At 36.3% G+C, this 17,047-nt stretch overlaps 1 protein-coding gene across 1 annotated transcript in view; it reads left to right on the top strand.

Annotated features, from left to right (window-relative positions):
- RIN2 (Ras and Rab interactor 2) overlaps positions 1-8,071 on the top strand; it is a 36,254-nt gene extending 28,183 nt beyond the window's left edge. Inside the window, exons 9-11 of the mRNA XM_015827182.2 lie at positions 1,011-1,142; positions 5,442-5,605; positions 6,339-8,071. Of these exons, the coding sequence (XP_015682668.2) occupies positions 1,011-1,142; positions 5,442-5,605; positions 6,339-6,659 (617 nt within the window). The 3' untranslated portion in view covers positions 6,660-8,071. The remainder of the gene's footprint in view (positions 1-1,010; positions 1,143-5,441; positions 5,606-6,338) is intronic.
- The last annotated feature ends 8,976 nt before the right edge of the window (positions 8,072-17,047 follow it).

The following is a 17,047-nucleotide window of genomic DNA, read 5'->3' as shown; positions in this document are numbered from 1 at the left end:
GTTGATGTTGTGTTATTATATATTGAAGGCTGTTATAAAGTGCTTAATGCAAAAGTCAACTATTTTTATACTGGATGATTAATAATAGCTTAATTCTCTGGTGTCTCCATGTGTGATATAACATCTTCATCTTAGCCGACTAGTCTCAAACTGACCCATTTTTCTCAATGTAAACAATAATCTTCAAGTCCTGATAGTGCAAGAATTGTGTTGTGGAGTTCAATTATTTGAAAACTTTTGAGGACATTTACTAACATGGATGGATGAATGAAATTCTTTTATATAAGAAAATGTAGGGTTTTTTAATCAAATGTTTCCAGACATACTATTCCTTTTACCAGTCAAAAAATCCTAAATAATAAAAGTGTTGTTGCTATCAGCAAAAATAAAGCATTAAAATCATGAGTTGGTGATTTTGAAATCTACTTTCATAATCTCCAATAACATGAAGAGGTAAGGTTAGTTAATAGAAGACCATGAAGCTAATCAGGAGCCTTACAATATCAGGTTGTCAAATTTGTATGGACTGTTACACCAGTGGTTTGATTCATGAAGTGTTTCAATATGTGAATAGAAGATAATTTGTTTAAATGTTGGAGCTATTTGTTCTTAGTGTATTGGTTCTGTATTACATCCTGCTTCCATTCCTTAAGGAATTCTGTTGAGACACAGCTATTGAGATCATCTAAATCAGGTGTCTGGCTGAGGAATTCTGGGAGTTGAAGTCCACAAGTCATAAAAGGGCTAAGTTTGAAGACCCCTGATCTAAATGATATTAGAATAAATTCCTATTCTATAAGCAAAGTTAAGGCTGCATCCAAAAGCTCCATGAGTTCCTATAAACCTCAGACTATATTCAGTGACAGTATTATAAGCATCTGAATGCTTGTCATGGATAAAAATGAAAGTGGAAAGTACAGCTTTATAAATGGAGAACAGCAAAAAGATCTGGCAATTAATTCTGCTGTTGTTTGTGTTCTGCCTCTCTACGTTTCCTATCCTTTCCCTAGGGAGAATGTATGGGGCTGATGACTTTTTGCCAGTGTTGACCTATGTTGTGGCTCAGTGTGACATGCTGGAGTTAGATGCTGAAATTGAGTACATGATGGAACTGCTGGACCCATCCTTGTTGCATGGAGAAGGTAATGTCCTTGAAACTTTAAGGATGATGACTTTTCTCCCAGGAATGTGATTACTGATAGTATGTCTGAATAGAGAAACTTGAAAAGTATGCCAAGGCTCCTAACTTGTTACCAACTGCTTATCAAATAAGTCCTACAAAACAAAACAAAAGATAACCAAACCAAATGAAATTAAAAGTCTTTTCCCCAGTTGCTATGAAAAGTAAAAAGAGGCATTTTTTAATCAATGAAGTATGTGTCTATGTGTCTGTATGTGTAACTTGGAAACTGGAAAATCTGTTAGCCTGTTAGATTATAATAGCTACAGTATGTTAACGCTTATTGCTTGAACAACAAGTCTGATTCAGTGTGACTTTCCTCACAACAAAGCAAACAAGCTATACTTCTTGTGATATCAAGTTATGTTTCTGAAAAGTCTCTCTTGTTGCATTCCACTAATATGGAAAAGGGCTTTTTCATGTTTATGTTTTTGAATGTCAGTTAAAAATAATCCTTCTGCATTATAAAAGTGGATTACTTCAGATTTGTATTTCCATTTTGAGAGCCTGGAAAGTCTACAGATTAGTCTGGCTGCCAGCAGTTGCTATGGTAGATGGTCTAGACTAGGCATGTAAACTCGCGACATCACGTGATGGCACAACATATCGGGACTTTTTCCCCATTGCTGGCAATAGGGTAGGCGCGGTTTTGGCATGAGGCATCCGGCCCATGGGCCGGCAGTTTGACATGCCTGGTCTAGTCATTGGTATTTGAACATAGATCTTTTTTAATATTTATATTTTATTGTGTTTTACTAATCTAGATTAAATGTTAATATACATTGCAGGTCCATGTATGTTATGCCGTATGCTAAATAAATAAATGTATTTCCATTAATTAATATGCTTCTCTAAAACATTTGTTGATCTATAACGCAGAAGAAAAATATTTCCTTGCCTATAGAAATAAAAGGGAGTGTACATATTAGATTAAGAGGGTTCATTGTTGAGGAACAGTTTAAAACAATGGATAATTTTATAACTTTTATATATAAGAGGCCTGTTTGCATTTGCTTGCTTAAAGGAAGTGATTCTTTTTCTGTGCCTTTGCCTACCAGTATCCCATCTTTTCCCTTTTAGTACAAAATTGTGTTAATTTTTCAAAATTTTAGAATAAATGATAGAATTCAAGTGAATTAAAAAGGACATATGCATCAGATTAACAATCTTTGTAACAGTTTGGAGTATTTTAGCTTAGGATGTAAAATAACATTAGCATGGATAGGAGCATGTTTGCAAAATCCACCAACGTGGATTTGTTCAGTGGACAACAGCAGTAAAGAGAGTCCACTAGTATTTGCATTCCACTAATCAAAAGTTTGCATTAGAAACCTCAAGCTTGTTCAAGAGAGATAATTGTAAAAATATAAGTAGGACAGATATCAAAAGGCATTCATTAAAGAAGCATTCCTTGTTATTCTTTTTTTCTCAGTTCCAGTATTCTTTTTTTATATATATAAATTTTTATTAATTTTCAAATAAACAAATTCTTAATACAAATATGGTGCACATAAAAAAGGAAAAGAAAAAGAAAAAGATACCTATTAAACATCATATTTTCAGGGGTGGTCGGCAGTCCCCCCCCCCCCCGCATCCACCCTTTCACCCTTCCTACCTACTTCCCTCTTCCTTTCCTCCCCTCCTACCCACACCTCTCTCCAGGCCAGTATTCTTTATCTTTTCAAGGCTTTTATTTATTTACAGGACTTATATGGCCACCTACCTCATACAATGACCCTAGTTAGCTCTCAGCAATTCATAAAATATAATTAAAAACATCTCTTCCCCCCCACACACACACCAGAGCTAGACCAAACCTCACAACTCAACCTCCCATTCTAGACCAATGCTTGGGGAAAAGCTAAGTCTTCATAGCCATCGCAAAGGCTAAAAATGTAGGGATCCCACTGATTTCTGGTGGGAGACTGTTCCAAAGACCTGGGAAAGCCACTGAAAAGGTCCCATTAGATGGCAACATTGAAGGGGGGAACTGGAACTTACCCACCCTATCTAGCCTAGTGGATGAGCAGATACCCTTGGAAGAGGTAGCCCCACAAGTAACCTGAGCCAATTTTTCATATCCCATGCAGAGATTCTTCCTACCCTCTCCAATGCAGGTGGACTCCATGCAGATCACACAAATGTCCTAAGTTATGCCTCCCCGATGTGCTGCATTCATGTTCTTACAGCCCTGCCACAGGCATTATTGTATTCCCTGAGTGAATTTTTGCATATTAACACAACTGGCCCTGTGCAGAGATTTTCTCCAGCCTGCATGCAGATTCTATTGATTTAGTACTTGATTTGGAGTACCCTGATCTCAGGAAAAGATCACAGCTGCTTTAAAGTGAAAAGGAGGGCTAAGAGAAATGGCAAAGAGAGGTTTCTAACTTAGGATGATCTAATTCATAGCTGGGTCTTTGAATGAGTGCATTGTATTTGTGTCATCCAATAGTGGGGCTGCTATTTCTATTACTGCTTTTTCAGCTTTTTGTATATTATCCTTTAGATATATAGGTCAATGATTTTGTCAGAAAAGGCATGTTGTGAGAAAGAAACATGAGTAGGGGGTCTTTCCAGTCTGCATTAATGTAGCCAAAACCGTATTTGTCTTAGCGTGTGCATAATCTCTAGGAGAAAAACATATAAATGTGTCTGTTCCCTATAAATTTCTGTTGACTCTTCTATTGGGAGTAAGTGGCATTCAAAGTGATTGCAAGCATTTTCAGAAGATATTTGCATTTTAAATAGGGCCTAGGGTATGTTTTCCATTCTAAAGAAGTATTTCTTTAGATTTCTATGTTTTCAGTGATTTGATCCAGCATGAGTCTGGAACAGAGAAACATTCCAGAGACTCTTTCCCTCCAATCCCAAGATAGCTGGAAACAAAAGAATGCCGAAGCTGTTAATTCTGGAAAGAAACTTCCCTTTCCAAGAGAAAACAAAAACAACTTCGACTCAGCTGCTTGCCAAGAGACTGGATGCTGATATTTGCTAGGCCACCAAACAACACCAGGCTTTCTCTTTCCCAAAATCTTGGTGGCAGGGGGGGGGCGGGCATAAGTCCCTTTCTTGCGAAAGAGCACCACGCTTAGAGGGGCTGAGAGAAATGTTCCAAAATTCCAGTCACTTGATAATTCCACCTTCAGCTATACACAAATATATGTGTGGTTGCATACAATAGCACATATGCACATGGGTATATTACTCTTGCACATGTATATTCTCTCGCACAGATTGCTATATTTTGTTCCCATGGGCAATTGACATGTAGTTATTTTAAACCTTTTTCGTTAGAAAGAAAAGATCTGAGTCATCTCCTTTACTCCCCCCCTTCTTTTTTTTCTTTTTGCGTTTGAATCAATCTTTAAAAATGCTACGGCCGTAGACAAGTCCATTCAGTTATAGACAGCAGTTTGAGAAGCGCTGTTGCCTTCTTCCTAGGGCTTAGAGGGAGTGACCATCCCAAAGTTAGCCAGGTACCTTTCTTGCTGAAGGCGAGACTTAGAGCTCAAGGTCTACCATTCCTAGTCCAGCATCTTAATCACTAGATCAGGAGTAGGCAACCTTGGCTCTTTTATGACTCGTGGACTTCAACTCCCAGAATTCCTGAGCCAAGGTTGCCTCCCCTGCACTAGATGAATCTGGTCTTACTCCTAATGGAATTCAAACTGATTAAGTGAAAAGCATGATCCCACTGCACTTTGCCAGGGACTTTATGTGGGTCACAGATTCTCAGTAAAGCTTCTAATTTATCTGCTATATTTGTGCAGGGCTAATAATAGATGAAGATAGAAACTAAAGGAGCAGAAAAGTTTAATTCACTATTGGCATAACTATTTTGAAGCTTCCTTTTTACAGAAATCTTTTTCTATATAAGCATTTCCACTGCAGAACTTCTCTCCTTTGAAGAATATTCTTGAGATGTAAACATGTATTTTCGGTATTCATGACATTTCAACCAGATCTCTTGAACTTCACTAAATAAATAATATAGTATTATTTTTTACAGTTGTGTGCTTTAATGGAAAACATGATAGATAAATAGCCATTAAAGAGGACTTGACCTCCTCACTGAGAATCCCTAACAAGTTTCTGAGAAAACTCAGGACTCTAACAGGTTTCCAAATAACTGCCAAACTATTTTACCTGAATTTCTTCCAAATTAATACACCATGGAAATTATGGAAATGGTTTTGATTTATTCCTTCACATATAACCAACTCATTAATAATAATCCCTCTCCTTGTAATTTTCACAGGAGGCTACTATTTGACAAGTGCATATGGAGCACTGTCCTTAATTAAAAATTTCCAAGAAGAGCAAGCAGCCAGACTGTTGTGTTCGGAGGCCAGAAATACTCTCAGGCAGTGGCATAAGCGGAGAACAACAAACAGAACAATCCCATCTGTTGACGATTTTCAGGTATCGTTTATGTTTTCCAGGAAATGATTTTTCTGTATCAAGGTAGAAGACTGATGTTATAGAGTGCATAGCACCATACATATGATTTCCCCTGGCAGATGTTAGTTAAGCAACTAACTTCCTTTGAAAAAGTCAAATGCAATGTATCAATTACATTCAGAATTAAAAATGGGGAGAAAGATTTCATTCAACTAACAAAAAACATACAGGAAATGCGTGTGATCAACTGCCATTACTAAGTGGTGAAATCATGTGCTTTTTCTCTTATTCCCCGCATTGCTCAGCAATGGAAATTTTAGTCCCACTTAGGGCTGTTAAGTGAAGATTACCTGTAGTACAAGGACAAATTGTATTCCAGCATGCATACTTTGCATTTCTTTCCTCCCTTCTTTATCAACTCCTTCTGTTTTTCTCTGAATCCATCATATGTTTCCTCAGAATCTTTGCAATATCATTTGCATATTAATTTTATGCAACTCCATTCTGAACAATACCTTCCTTTTTATGCGAATAATAAGTGGTGGTGGTGGTGGTGGTGGTGGTGGTGGTGGTGGTGGTGGTGGTGGTGGTGGTAGTAATAATAATAATAATAATAATAATAATAATAATAATAATAATAATAATAATAATAATAATAATAATAATTTGTTTGTACTGGTACAAGATGCAGCATTGAATGCTTTGCTCCCGAGTGTATATTTTAATTTTTTCCATATATTTTTCCACTCCCCAGAACTACCTACGAGTTGCATTTCAGGAAATCAACAGTGGCTGCACAGGAAAAACATTGCTAGTGAGGCCATATATTACTACAGAAGATGTTTGCCAGCTCTGTGCTGAGAAGTTTAAAGTGGATAATCCTGAGAACTTTAGCCTGTTTCTTTTTATTGATGACACTTGGCAGCAACTGACAGAAGATACCTATCCCCAAAAAATCAAAGCTGAACTGCACAGTCGGCCACAGCCTCAGGTCTTCCATTTTGTTTATAAGCGCATCAACAGTGATCCTTACGGGGCAATATTCCAGAATGACAATAGTGACCAAAATACTTAAAGTTAATTATTTTAATTGTTATATAAATTGACTGGGAATTGAAATTAAATGATCCTTATTCTCTAAACCCTACTGATTAGTAAAAATATGAATTATGAATTACTATCAGTGATTATACATAATCTACAAAAAAAATGCTGACATCCAGGTTTACAGGCTCTTCGAAAGCAGAACATAGCATTCACCAACTGTAACCTGACATTGTGACTTCTCAGATATTCAGCAGTACCATCACATGCAGACCTGTAGTGAGTTTTATTCATATCTTTATTTTATGCATTATTTTCAATTGCATATGCAGTGGATCTGACTTCTTTTAAACTAACTGTTAGGTTGATCAGTGTATATATGCATTATTTTCCGATGCAGAGCATCAGTAAAAATATGGATAACAATCTTTTTTAAGATAGTTGCTTTATTATTATTTTATTGAAAGCAACTTTTATATATATTTCAAGAACTTTTTATAGCAGTTGCAGGTAAACTGTCATGTTTGTAAAGTATTTTTTTAATGATAAAATATTCTATAATTATGCATGTGATTTTAACACAAAATAGAAAATAAATCTCTTGCTGGTTTTAGAGTAAGTGATGTTTTTTATTTAATTATGTATTAATATCTAGCTTTCTAAAATGTCAAACCATATTTTTAAAAATGATTTTTAAGCATTTTTGAAATTGGTTATTCAGACTTCAGTTGTAAGAAGATGGTTATGTCCGATAGATCTGTTTTTGGAAAAGGTGGTTATATCAAGTAGGTTTGTCAAAAAAGAGTACGTTTGGTTTAAGAATCACATATATTAGGGAAGAAGAAGATTGAAGAAGCTACTTGGATAAGCAGTGAAACATTTCAAACCATTTTAAAAAAAAAGTCCATTTGCCATGACTCAACTTCCAGACATATAGTACGGAAGTGTTCAGAATTAGTACAGTTTTTTGGTCTTTATTTAATAAGATTGATGCATATACTGTAACCATATTTTAAAAATGAGGACCAGTGTTTCTTTTTTTCCTGAGTAGTTCAATACATATTTGCAGAACTGTGATTTGGTTTCCAAGAGGACAGTCTGTCACTCTTATCAAATATAATATTGTGAAACTGTATCTGGTCTGAAGTATAAGGCTTCTTCTAAAACATGAAGAAATTTGTGAACTAATCATTTCTATTTTTAAACAGCTTTGACATCTGTCGTGTTAAAGACTGCAGGAAAATGAGTTGATCAATTAAAGGTTTTGCCACAATTCGGAAGCAAGCCCATCAAACACGATTAAAACTGTAAATTTTGCTTTCAGTAGGAATTTTGATAGAAACTGTACTTTTCTACTTAAAAATATCAGAGCTAAGATTTTGCCTTAATCTGTACATTCAGCAGATTTACCAAGATGATAGAACAGTAAACAGTCTTTCAGCTTACATTTGTGTATGTCATTTGTCTCTAATACTTTTTCTTTAAGTTCCCAAACTACATGCAAGTGAAATTCTATTCTGTCCATTCATAACTAGCAAGGTTTCTGCCTCCCCCAATAGGCAATACCAACTGCAGTGTAAAAGATATGGGGAAACAACTTCGTCCCTGCAGCAATTAAATTGTTCAAGGCTAAAGTTCTTGGGATGAGGCTGTATGAATCTCAGATGTGTAGTATTTACAAAAACCTCTTATTCTTTGAATGAATACAAACAAAATTCTTAAAATCAATAGCACATGCCCACCTCACAAGGTTGTTGTTATGGGGAAAATAGGAGGGGGAAGGAGTATTATGAATGTTTGTTGCCTTATTTATAAATATAAATAGATAAAAAATCTAATCACAAAATAAAAATAAATATTCCTTATTTGACTTCTCATTCCATTTATTAACAAAAAGATTCAACTGTTAAAGTTAGAAACTGGATGTATTCCAATAATAGTCAGAAAGCAACTTCTGAAGTGTGAAATTATGACTTCTCCAGGAAGCAAAGAATCACAGAGATTAAACAGTCAGCATTCACTGAGGGGAGAAGAGTTTCAAATAAGAGATAACAGTAAGAGATAAACATGGACATGATTTTGAATCACTTTCTTAAAAAAAAGTGATGCCTCCTTTTCTACATAAAAAGAGATAAAAAAAACCTTTCTGCATTTTGAAGAGAATTTCTCCTAACTAGATAATACGAGCAATTTAATCTTTAAATGCAGAAGGAATCTGGAAAATGCATATGGCTATGTCAGAACAATGACATTAAACTCTTTTAAGTGTGACAATCCAGCACTTACATAATAAATTACTGAAAATGCTGGATTATATATCTCTATTTGTAAAAAAAAAAAAGATAAAAAGAAAAAGACTTCCATTATTCTATCTAACTGGACAATTAGAATGCCTTGCAAGTTTCTGAGGAATTATTACAGTATTTTAATACTTTGGGGCTATCGAAAATATCTGATCTACATATACTAGTATGTTCTGTTGCACAAGATGTATATGCTTTATGCTTGATTTGCCATGTAATCGTCGGTTCAATGTATTTTTTGTTTAATTTAGTAAATGATAAAACAAACCTTCTCTACATGGTAAGGCAATAATACCTGGGCTGCATAAAGCCAGACAACTGCTGGATAGCAACAAAGGCACAGAACATGCTACCTCTTTGCTGCCACCTACTGCTATCAGATTTTTTCTCACCCAGTCTAACATTGCAAGTGTATTTTCGTCCATATGCTTTTAGGATTATGCTGCAAATAAAGCTATTGATGAAACTGCTTCCAACTAAAGAAGCGTATATTTGTTTCAAACTGTGTTAAGTTTTTCTATAAGCAATATCTTGTCCAGATATAATGATAAAAGCCCCTTTAATATATAGTAGCCTAAGGATACAATATTGACAATGGTACTAAAGAAAATATTTTCTTATAAAGCAATAGTTTTGAAAAATGGAATATTTATTTTTTAGTTCTCTAAACTAGTTACCTGTAAAAAATACACAAATTAAGGCTTATGTCATGGTTCCGACCGATGAAACTCTTCAAAAGAACTTTGAAGCATTGTAAAGAATCTTTTATTCGAGAAACAAAGTATCAGCACTACATAGTTGAAACCAAAAACTAAATTCCCCTCCCCTGGATACAAAGTAACAAAGCACAATTCCCTCCTCCAATAAACAGTCATAAATCACATTCCCCAATTAGCTTGAAGCACGGGCTTTCTCCCCAGCTCTCCAGCCCACCAAAACGCTATCAACTCTGGACCCAATGACCTTGGGTTCCCACGGCTGAGTTATTATTGTTATGATTAGCTGGACTCTCATCCACATTCCCCTTCCCAGCATCAACTAACTCTAAAAGCAATAGAGAAAAATGGCTGCATTTCCATCTGTTGTCAAAGCAAGAACATTCGATGTTAGCAGTGTTGACAGCTCAATGTTTATTTTTCCTAAACAGCCAAAAGGAGGAACAAGGACAGGCAATAAGAGTGACAAGAGATGTTCAGTCAGATAACCTCTATCAGGGCACAAGGTTGGGAAACAAGAGATCTGAACTCACATATTCCACCCACTCAACCTTTTGAAGGTGGAAGAGGGAAAATCAGTCACAACAGAGACCAAGAAATAAGATCCAAACTCACAATATGTACATATTTTCATAACCTATTTGACTCTACTTGGTGCATCCCATGAGTAAACAACATTTAGCTGTAGATGACTCAAGAAACCAAGAGGTGTCTCATGTATACAGGAGTGGTCATTACAAGTAGAATCTCAAGACTTGGTTATTTTAAATTCAAAAGTAGTTTGATCAGGATCACAGGCACCATGAGTGGGATGACAACAAATTTGCTCTACCCCCAAACTATTTTCTGTCCCTGTCAGGACCCCTCAAATTGATTTGCCTACTGTTTATTGCTTATGCCTATGTATTCATTTTTGGGGCCTGCCATTCTGTTGGAAGGGGGGCTTGTTTGGGGGATGTATTTGCCTTGCTCTACTTTAGCTCCCTCCATGTGAAAGGAATGTGGCATGAAAACATCTGTCTTATCTCCAGATGGCGAGTCTGGGACTATTGGGAAACGAAACGGAGAGAGACCCTGAGAATGGCACTAAGTCACTAAGTTCCCAAAACAACCTAGTACCTATGGATTGGCTGAATTTCAAACAGATGGTTGGACACTGGGGGGAGGAGACCTGAATAGGCTTTTTGATGTAACCTTTCGTGCCCAAACTCTTTAGACCTTGATTTGCCTTCCTGCTATCACTAATTCTCAATAAAAGTTCATTTTGAAACGATGCCTGTTTCAAGAGTTCTGCTTTCTTGGGAGATCTAGTTGAGGCAGATCTTTACATTCCCCAAAATTAGAGTAGTTGGAGAATATAATTTTTGCAGTCTTTCTGCAATTGTATTGGAGCCTAAAAGAGATAACTAATTACAATAAAAGTTAAGTTTCTCTCTTAAATCTAGACAATAGAGTGAGCCATAAATTTGAATTTGAACCACTCTATTTGAATGAATTGGGAAGTGAATATCAAAATCCAAAAATAAGTTTCTGAACTGAACATCAGAAGGCTGGGACTTTTGTTGCAATAGTATGATACACATTTCTTCCAAAAGAGGCTTAATTGGATCTGGACCAAAAATAAGGTCAGTATGGATCTTCATGATTTTTACATAGTATTCAATTGTAACTCATCTAACATCACATAAGATGTTTTATAGAGAATAAATTATTACTGGACATTCATAGATCCAATAAGTTTGGAGCTATGAGGATGCAAAAATATGGATCCAAAGCATGGATCCTTGATTTCTTCAGATACCACTTAAACCACATCATATAGACACACGTCACAGAACCAACAGTAGATTCCAAGAAAGAAAATGTGAGACTCATTCAATGTCTATGATTCTATATTTTTAGATGCATCCTGGCAATCTATTAAAATCCCTGCTTTAGTCCCATCCTTAAGATTTATGCTTCAGATCCATATTTTTCTATTGGGGTACAGCAAATTGTTGAATTCATTGTTATTTCTCATTCTATGCAAATGGAGATTTTCTATGATTTAATTGTTTCTAGACAGATCTAATATAAAAAATAGATGGATTTATGTTATGTCCCCTGAATCCACATTTTAATACAACTAAATATAACAACAAATAAATCTGAACTGATTTTTACCAGTTTCTTCATTCAGGCTGTTGTGTTCTATGACTTGAATATAGTTTTGGATGGTAGAGAAAATATAAATATATGTTAAAAATCAAAATCAAATAACATTAAAAAAAATCAGTGCCTCAGAGCCAAAAACGGATGTTTGGTTGTTGTGAATTGTCCATAATTTGATGACTTCAGATTCTGAGAAAAAAATCATCTGAAACAGGAAGGACACGTGCTGTTTTTTCGATTTCCAGTGTGGTAATACACGCACGTTTTCGAGGGAAAGGATTTTGTCGTCATGTTGCTTAGTAATCTTACATCTTCCCATTCTCTCTTTTGCTTAAATTAGATAAAGTTCGTAAACGAAACCTAGGAACAGTTGTGCAATGCCCATGGTTGCGTATCCCGCAAGGGAAACCGTCACTAGAGGAACTTTATTTCGGACACGCCGAAATCCCAGACTTTTAAGTACATGGTGTTTTAATTCCACTCGTTTGTCCACCGAAACCAAAGAAAATTTTTGCAACAAGTTAAGATGAAACTGCTCTATTCAAAAGATTGTGGAACTGGATCTAGTCTCGGATCTAAAAATACAGTAGTGAGAGTGCGACGTGTAACTGGGCTGTTCTATTGTGTTGCCCTTTGACAGCTATTCCTCAAATGCATCTGTCCCAATCCGCTTGGCATTCTGCACGCGAGGGCGGCAATGTTTTTACGAATTGAAACCTGTCAGAATTAGAACCATCGGCAACCTAAATAAATGGCGTAGATACCCTTCAAATGGGAGAAAAGATCGCCTAGCTCAGTGTTTATGAACTTGGCAACTTGAAGACGTGTGGACTTCAATTCCCAGAATCTAACTAGTCAGTTATTGCCTGGGGAATTCTGGGAGTTGAAGGCCACGCATTTTCAAGCTGCCAAATAAAAAATAATAACAACACTGAACTGCTTCAATGGTTTCTTCGCGAGTGAATGACGACGTACTGTACCCATAGCAGGAATAGAAAATGAGGGTGTCGTGGCCGACAAAGTAGCAGTTAAACTACGGCAGGGGTCCTCAACCTGGGCCACTTTAAGACTTGTGGACTTCAACTCCCAGAATTCCTCAGCCAGCTTTGCTGGCTGAGGAATTCTGGAAGTTGAAGTCCACAAGTCTTAAAGTGGCCCAGGTTGAGAACCCCTGAACTACGGAATTGTTGCTAATCTAATTTATTATCTCTATGTTTGTCCCTCTAATATTCCCCCTCTGACGCTAGGGGGCGGAGCATTACGCAACAGCTCAAGCCCCAGTTTGAGCGGAAATAGAGGAAAGTATTTCCGGGTCGATTGGCAGGCTGTTCTCTGTACATGCTTGCTCGGGGTGTTTGTTTGCTCAACTCTTTTCATCGGAGGAAGTCTGAGGGTCAGAAGAATTTAAAGGCCAGCTCCCATAGGAAAGAAGCAGAACCAACTGCAGCCGCAATTTTGCCAACACAGAACTAACTCACTGTTTCTTGCCCCGTGGATAGAGGGCAACCTGCCGTTGCCTGCATTGCAGAGCCTTGAGGTGGAATCACAAGGCAAAAGCATCGTTTCCAAGATGGAATATTAGAAACCGTCTTTTCCCCAGCTAAGAAAACACTGTTGCGGGGGAGGGGGGCGCGCATGCTTGGATGTGACCTAACAGTGCATTTATATTTGCAGAAAAACTGTATACCATATGAAGATTATGTCACCTTTACTTAGGGATTCTCCGAAACATGAGTTGGCCAGGGATACTAAACACCTGGAGGTGTCTTGAACTTAATCATTTCTGTTTTGGAGGCATAAGCCAGCAAAAAAAAAAGATTTCAACAGGGGAAGCTTGATAATATGTGTGTACTGTATACCAGGGACAGGCAACCTTGGCTCTTTTATGGCTCGTGGACTTCAACTCCCAGAATTCCTGACCCAGCATGAGTCATAAAAGAGCCAAAGTTGCCTACCCCTGCTGTATACAATAGAACTTTTAGTAAGTTTAGAGGAACAGTTAGGATATTGGCTTGGAGATATTTATAATAATAAAGTTGGAAAAGGGACCTTGGAGGTCATCTAGTCCAACCCCCTGCTCAGGCAGGAAACCCTACACCATTTCGGACAAATGGCTATCCAGTCTCTTCTTAAAAACTTCCAGTGTTAAGAGCATTCACCGCTTCTGGAGGCAGTTGTTCCACTGGTTAATTGTTCTAATTTGATTTATTGGAATTTTCCGAATATTCCTTAGGTTTGCTGTCAGAATGTTTTTTATTTATATCCCACCTTTATTATTGGTACAAATTACTTAAGTCAGAAAACATCTAACACTCTTTCCACCTTCTTTTTCCTCACAACAACAATCGTGAGGTGGGTTGGACTGAGAGAGATACCATCTGGCTTTCATGCCTGAGGCAGGATTGGAACGCATGATTTCCTGGGATCTAGTCAGGTGCTTTAACCATTATACCAAACTGGTTCTCCAAATGGTAATTAGTCAGAAACATACTAGGAATATATATTGTATATATTAGCCTTAAAGAAGTTGTAACTATTTTAGCCTATGAAGAGATTCCACCTAGAAAGAGTTTGGTCATATTTTCCTGAAAGACAAAATTTAAAGTTTGTAAGTTTTCCAAATCTAAAAATTTTAAGAAATTTCCTATTATGTGAGAGATCCAGCTTAAAGAAATGGATACACCCATGTATTTTCTGAATATTTATTCAGAGGCCCATGACTGAAAAAGATTTGTGAAACTGCCCTAAAATAAAAAAGTCAAAAAATTGCTCAACACCTTAAATAGAAAACCATTTTAGAACTAATGGCAGGCATCTGTTATACTATAAATCTAGAAAGCAATGTAAGCTAATTTGAAAAGTCATCTTTTTTAAAAAGTTCTCAAATTAGAAATTCTACAATCTCATGTCTTTCCTTTTTCTTTTTGAATAGACCCACTGCTGTTCAGTTACAGCTATCACAAAGCCAAGGTTTCTATTTTTGTTTTGAACAGCACTTCCCAAACTAAGGATGTTGGAATGAGGAACTATTTTCTTTAGGATTAATCATAGTTAAAAATATCAAAAAGGAACAAATTCTTACTAAACAAAGTGAAAACCTACTAAATTTTTTGCCTTGTATCCTATCTGCTGTTCGACGGATTTGTAGATTCTTTTTTGCTTTTGAACATCTGGTGATTGTATCGATGAAGATTTTCAGTCATCCAGGTAGAGTTGCCTGAAAGTTGAGTCATGGGCAAAAGATTTTTTGAAAGAAAAATCTTTATTGGTTACATTTATGCATCCTGAATCATTATTAGTCTCCTGAATAAAAAAAAATAATTTCTCACAAATTTCCAAGGGTTTGCTAAACATGCTACTATTTATGTGCACCTGTTTTGTTGAAACCTGCCAAACTAGTTGAAAATAGGAGCCCTATCCATTCATAACCGTAAATATTGCTATTATTGTTAAATGGTCTGTTATCCAGCCCTTTAATTTCCAGATGCAACTCCTTTTGGAACATCTTTGTATTAAAAAAAAACTTGCTTTTCTTTCATCCAATAGATAGAACTCTAGATTGTATCAATGATAGTAAAAGCAAATTATATTTTGTTAATAAATGGATATTAAATTAGCCTATTAAAATTCTTTTGGATAATATACCGTACCTTGCCTTGAAAAAGAGAGTATTGTAGGCAGCTTTTCAAATTTTATGTAACTTATTTCAAGATTTTGTTTTGTTTTTTCCTCTGACAAGAGATGAAAGTCGGCTTTTTGTTTCATCACTCCAGAGCAGGGGTAGGCAACCTTGGCTCTTTTATGACTCATGGACTTCAACTCCCAGAATTCCTGAACCAGCATGGCTGGCTCAGGAATTCTGGGAGTTGAAGTCCACGAGCCATAAAAGAGCCAAGATTGACTACCCCTGCTCCAGAGGTACATGTGGAATCACACAATAGGACATACAAAGAATTTATCTTACATTCTTGGAAAACATTTTTTAAAAATATTATTAAATTGGAGAGTCATTGATTACGCTTTATATGGAGCGATTCTTTTAATGGACTAACTCAAAAGACACTAACACCCAATTTGATATTATTTTGATTCTTACTTCGTTAAAAATGAAAAATGTTATTGCCTTGATGTCTAAATAAAATACATATGGGACTTTACAATTTTAGATTGCTTGGAATGCAACTGATTTAAAAATAAATTGTTATTGAGGATATTATGAATCTGTATTATAGGGTAATCAACATAGATAAAAATAGAAACTGTTGTCTTTTTCTTAAGCTTTAAGAGTGTTGTTGAATTTCACTTTAAGGAAAGAAGTATATCAACGTGCAACAAAATATCTAATAATTTTACCATTTTAAAAACCTGTACAGAAATATAAGAAAATAACCACTGCAAAATGTAAATAAGTAATTGCCAGGAAAATATAACTGACAAGTAAATTGAAAGTGTGCAGAAGTACAGTCACACTTCAAGATTTTTTTTCAGATCCTTTTAATTAGAAAAAGAAAAATAGGCATGCTACAAAGTACCAATATTTAACATTTTTATTTACAAGAATGCCTTTTGTCCCCATAATTTAGACAATAAAATGGAAATTGCCACCTATCCCCAAAAAGTCACATAAATTACATAGCCGTCAACAGCCAGCCTCTGTTCCAAATAAACATCTTGACACAAGCTTCAAAGTTTGTACTTGCCCAAGAATACAAGTACATGATATCACAATATTATGAGCTACATCAGGGGTCTTCAAACTTGGCCCTTCAACTCCCAGAATTCAATGGGAGTTGAAGTCCACAAGTCATAAAAGGGCCAAGTTTGAAGACCCCTGAGCTACATTTTTTGCTGTCTCTTGAATGCCCATGAGAAGGAAGATGTGCATTAGGAACATACTGGAGAGTTGGAATAGAGAGCAAAGAATGACTTAAGAATGGCTTCCCCAGAAGGCTTCTTTTGCAAGGAAGTAATAGAGCAGGGGTCTTCAACCTTGGCCACTTTAAGACTTGTGGACTTCAACTCCCAGAATTCCTCAGCCAGCTTTGCTGGCTGAGGAATTCTGGGAGTTGAAGTCCACAAGTCTTAAAAGTGGCCAAGGTTGAGGACCCCTGTAATAGAGGAACAGAAACAAGAACTCGACTAATTTTAAGGGGCCAGGACATGGCCCAAAGTTCTTGTCTGAATCAGTTTCTTCTGTGAAAGGGAAGCATAGCCAGCAGATCCATAAGATCACTGTTCCTCCAAGCTAA

Source organism: Protobothrops mucrosquamatus, unplaced genomic scaffold (assembly GCF_001527695.2).
Source record: "Protobothrops mucrosquamatus isolate PMUCROS unplaced genomic scaffold, P.Mucros_1.0 scaffold_213, whole genome shotgun sequence".
In the NCBI taxonomy this organism is placed as follows: domain Eukaryota; kingdom Metazoa; phylum Chordata; class Lepidosauria; order Squamata; family Viperidae; genus Protobothrops; species Protobothrops mucrosquamatus.
The sequence above is the reverse complement of the archived record's forward strand: the minus strand, read 5'-3'. Positions and strand labels throughout refer to the sequence as shown.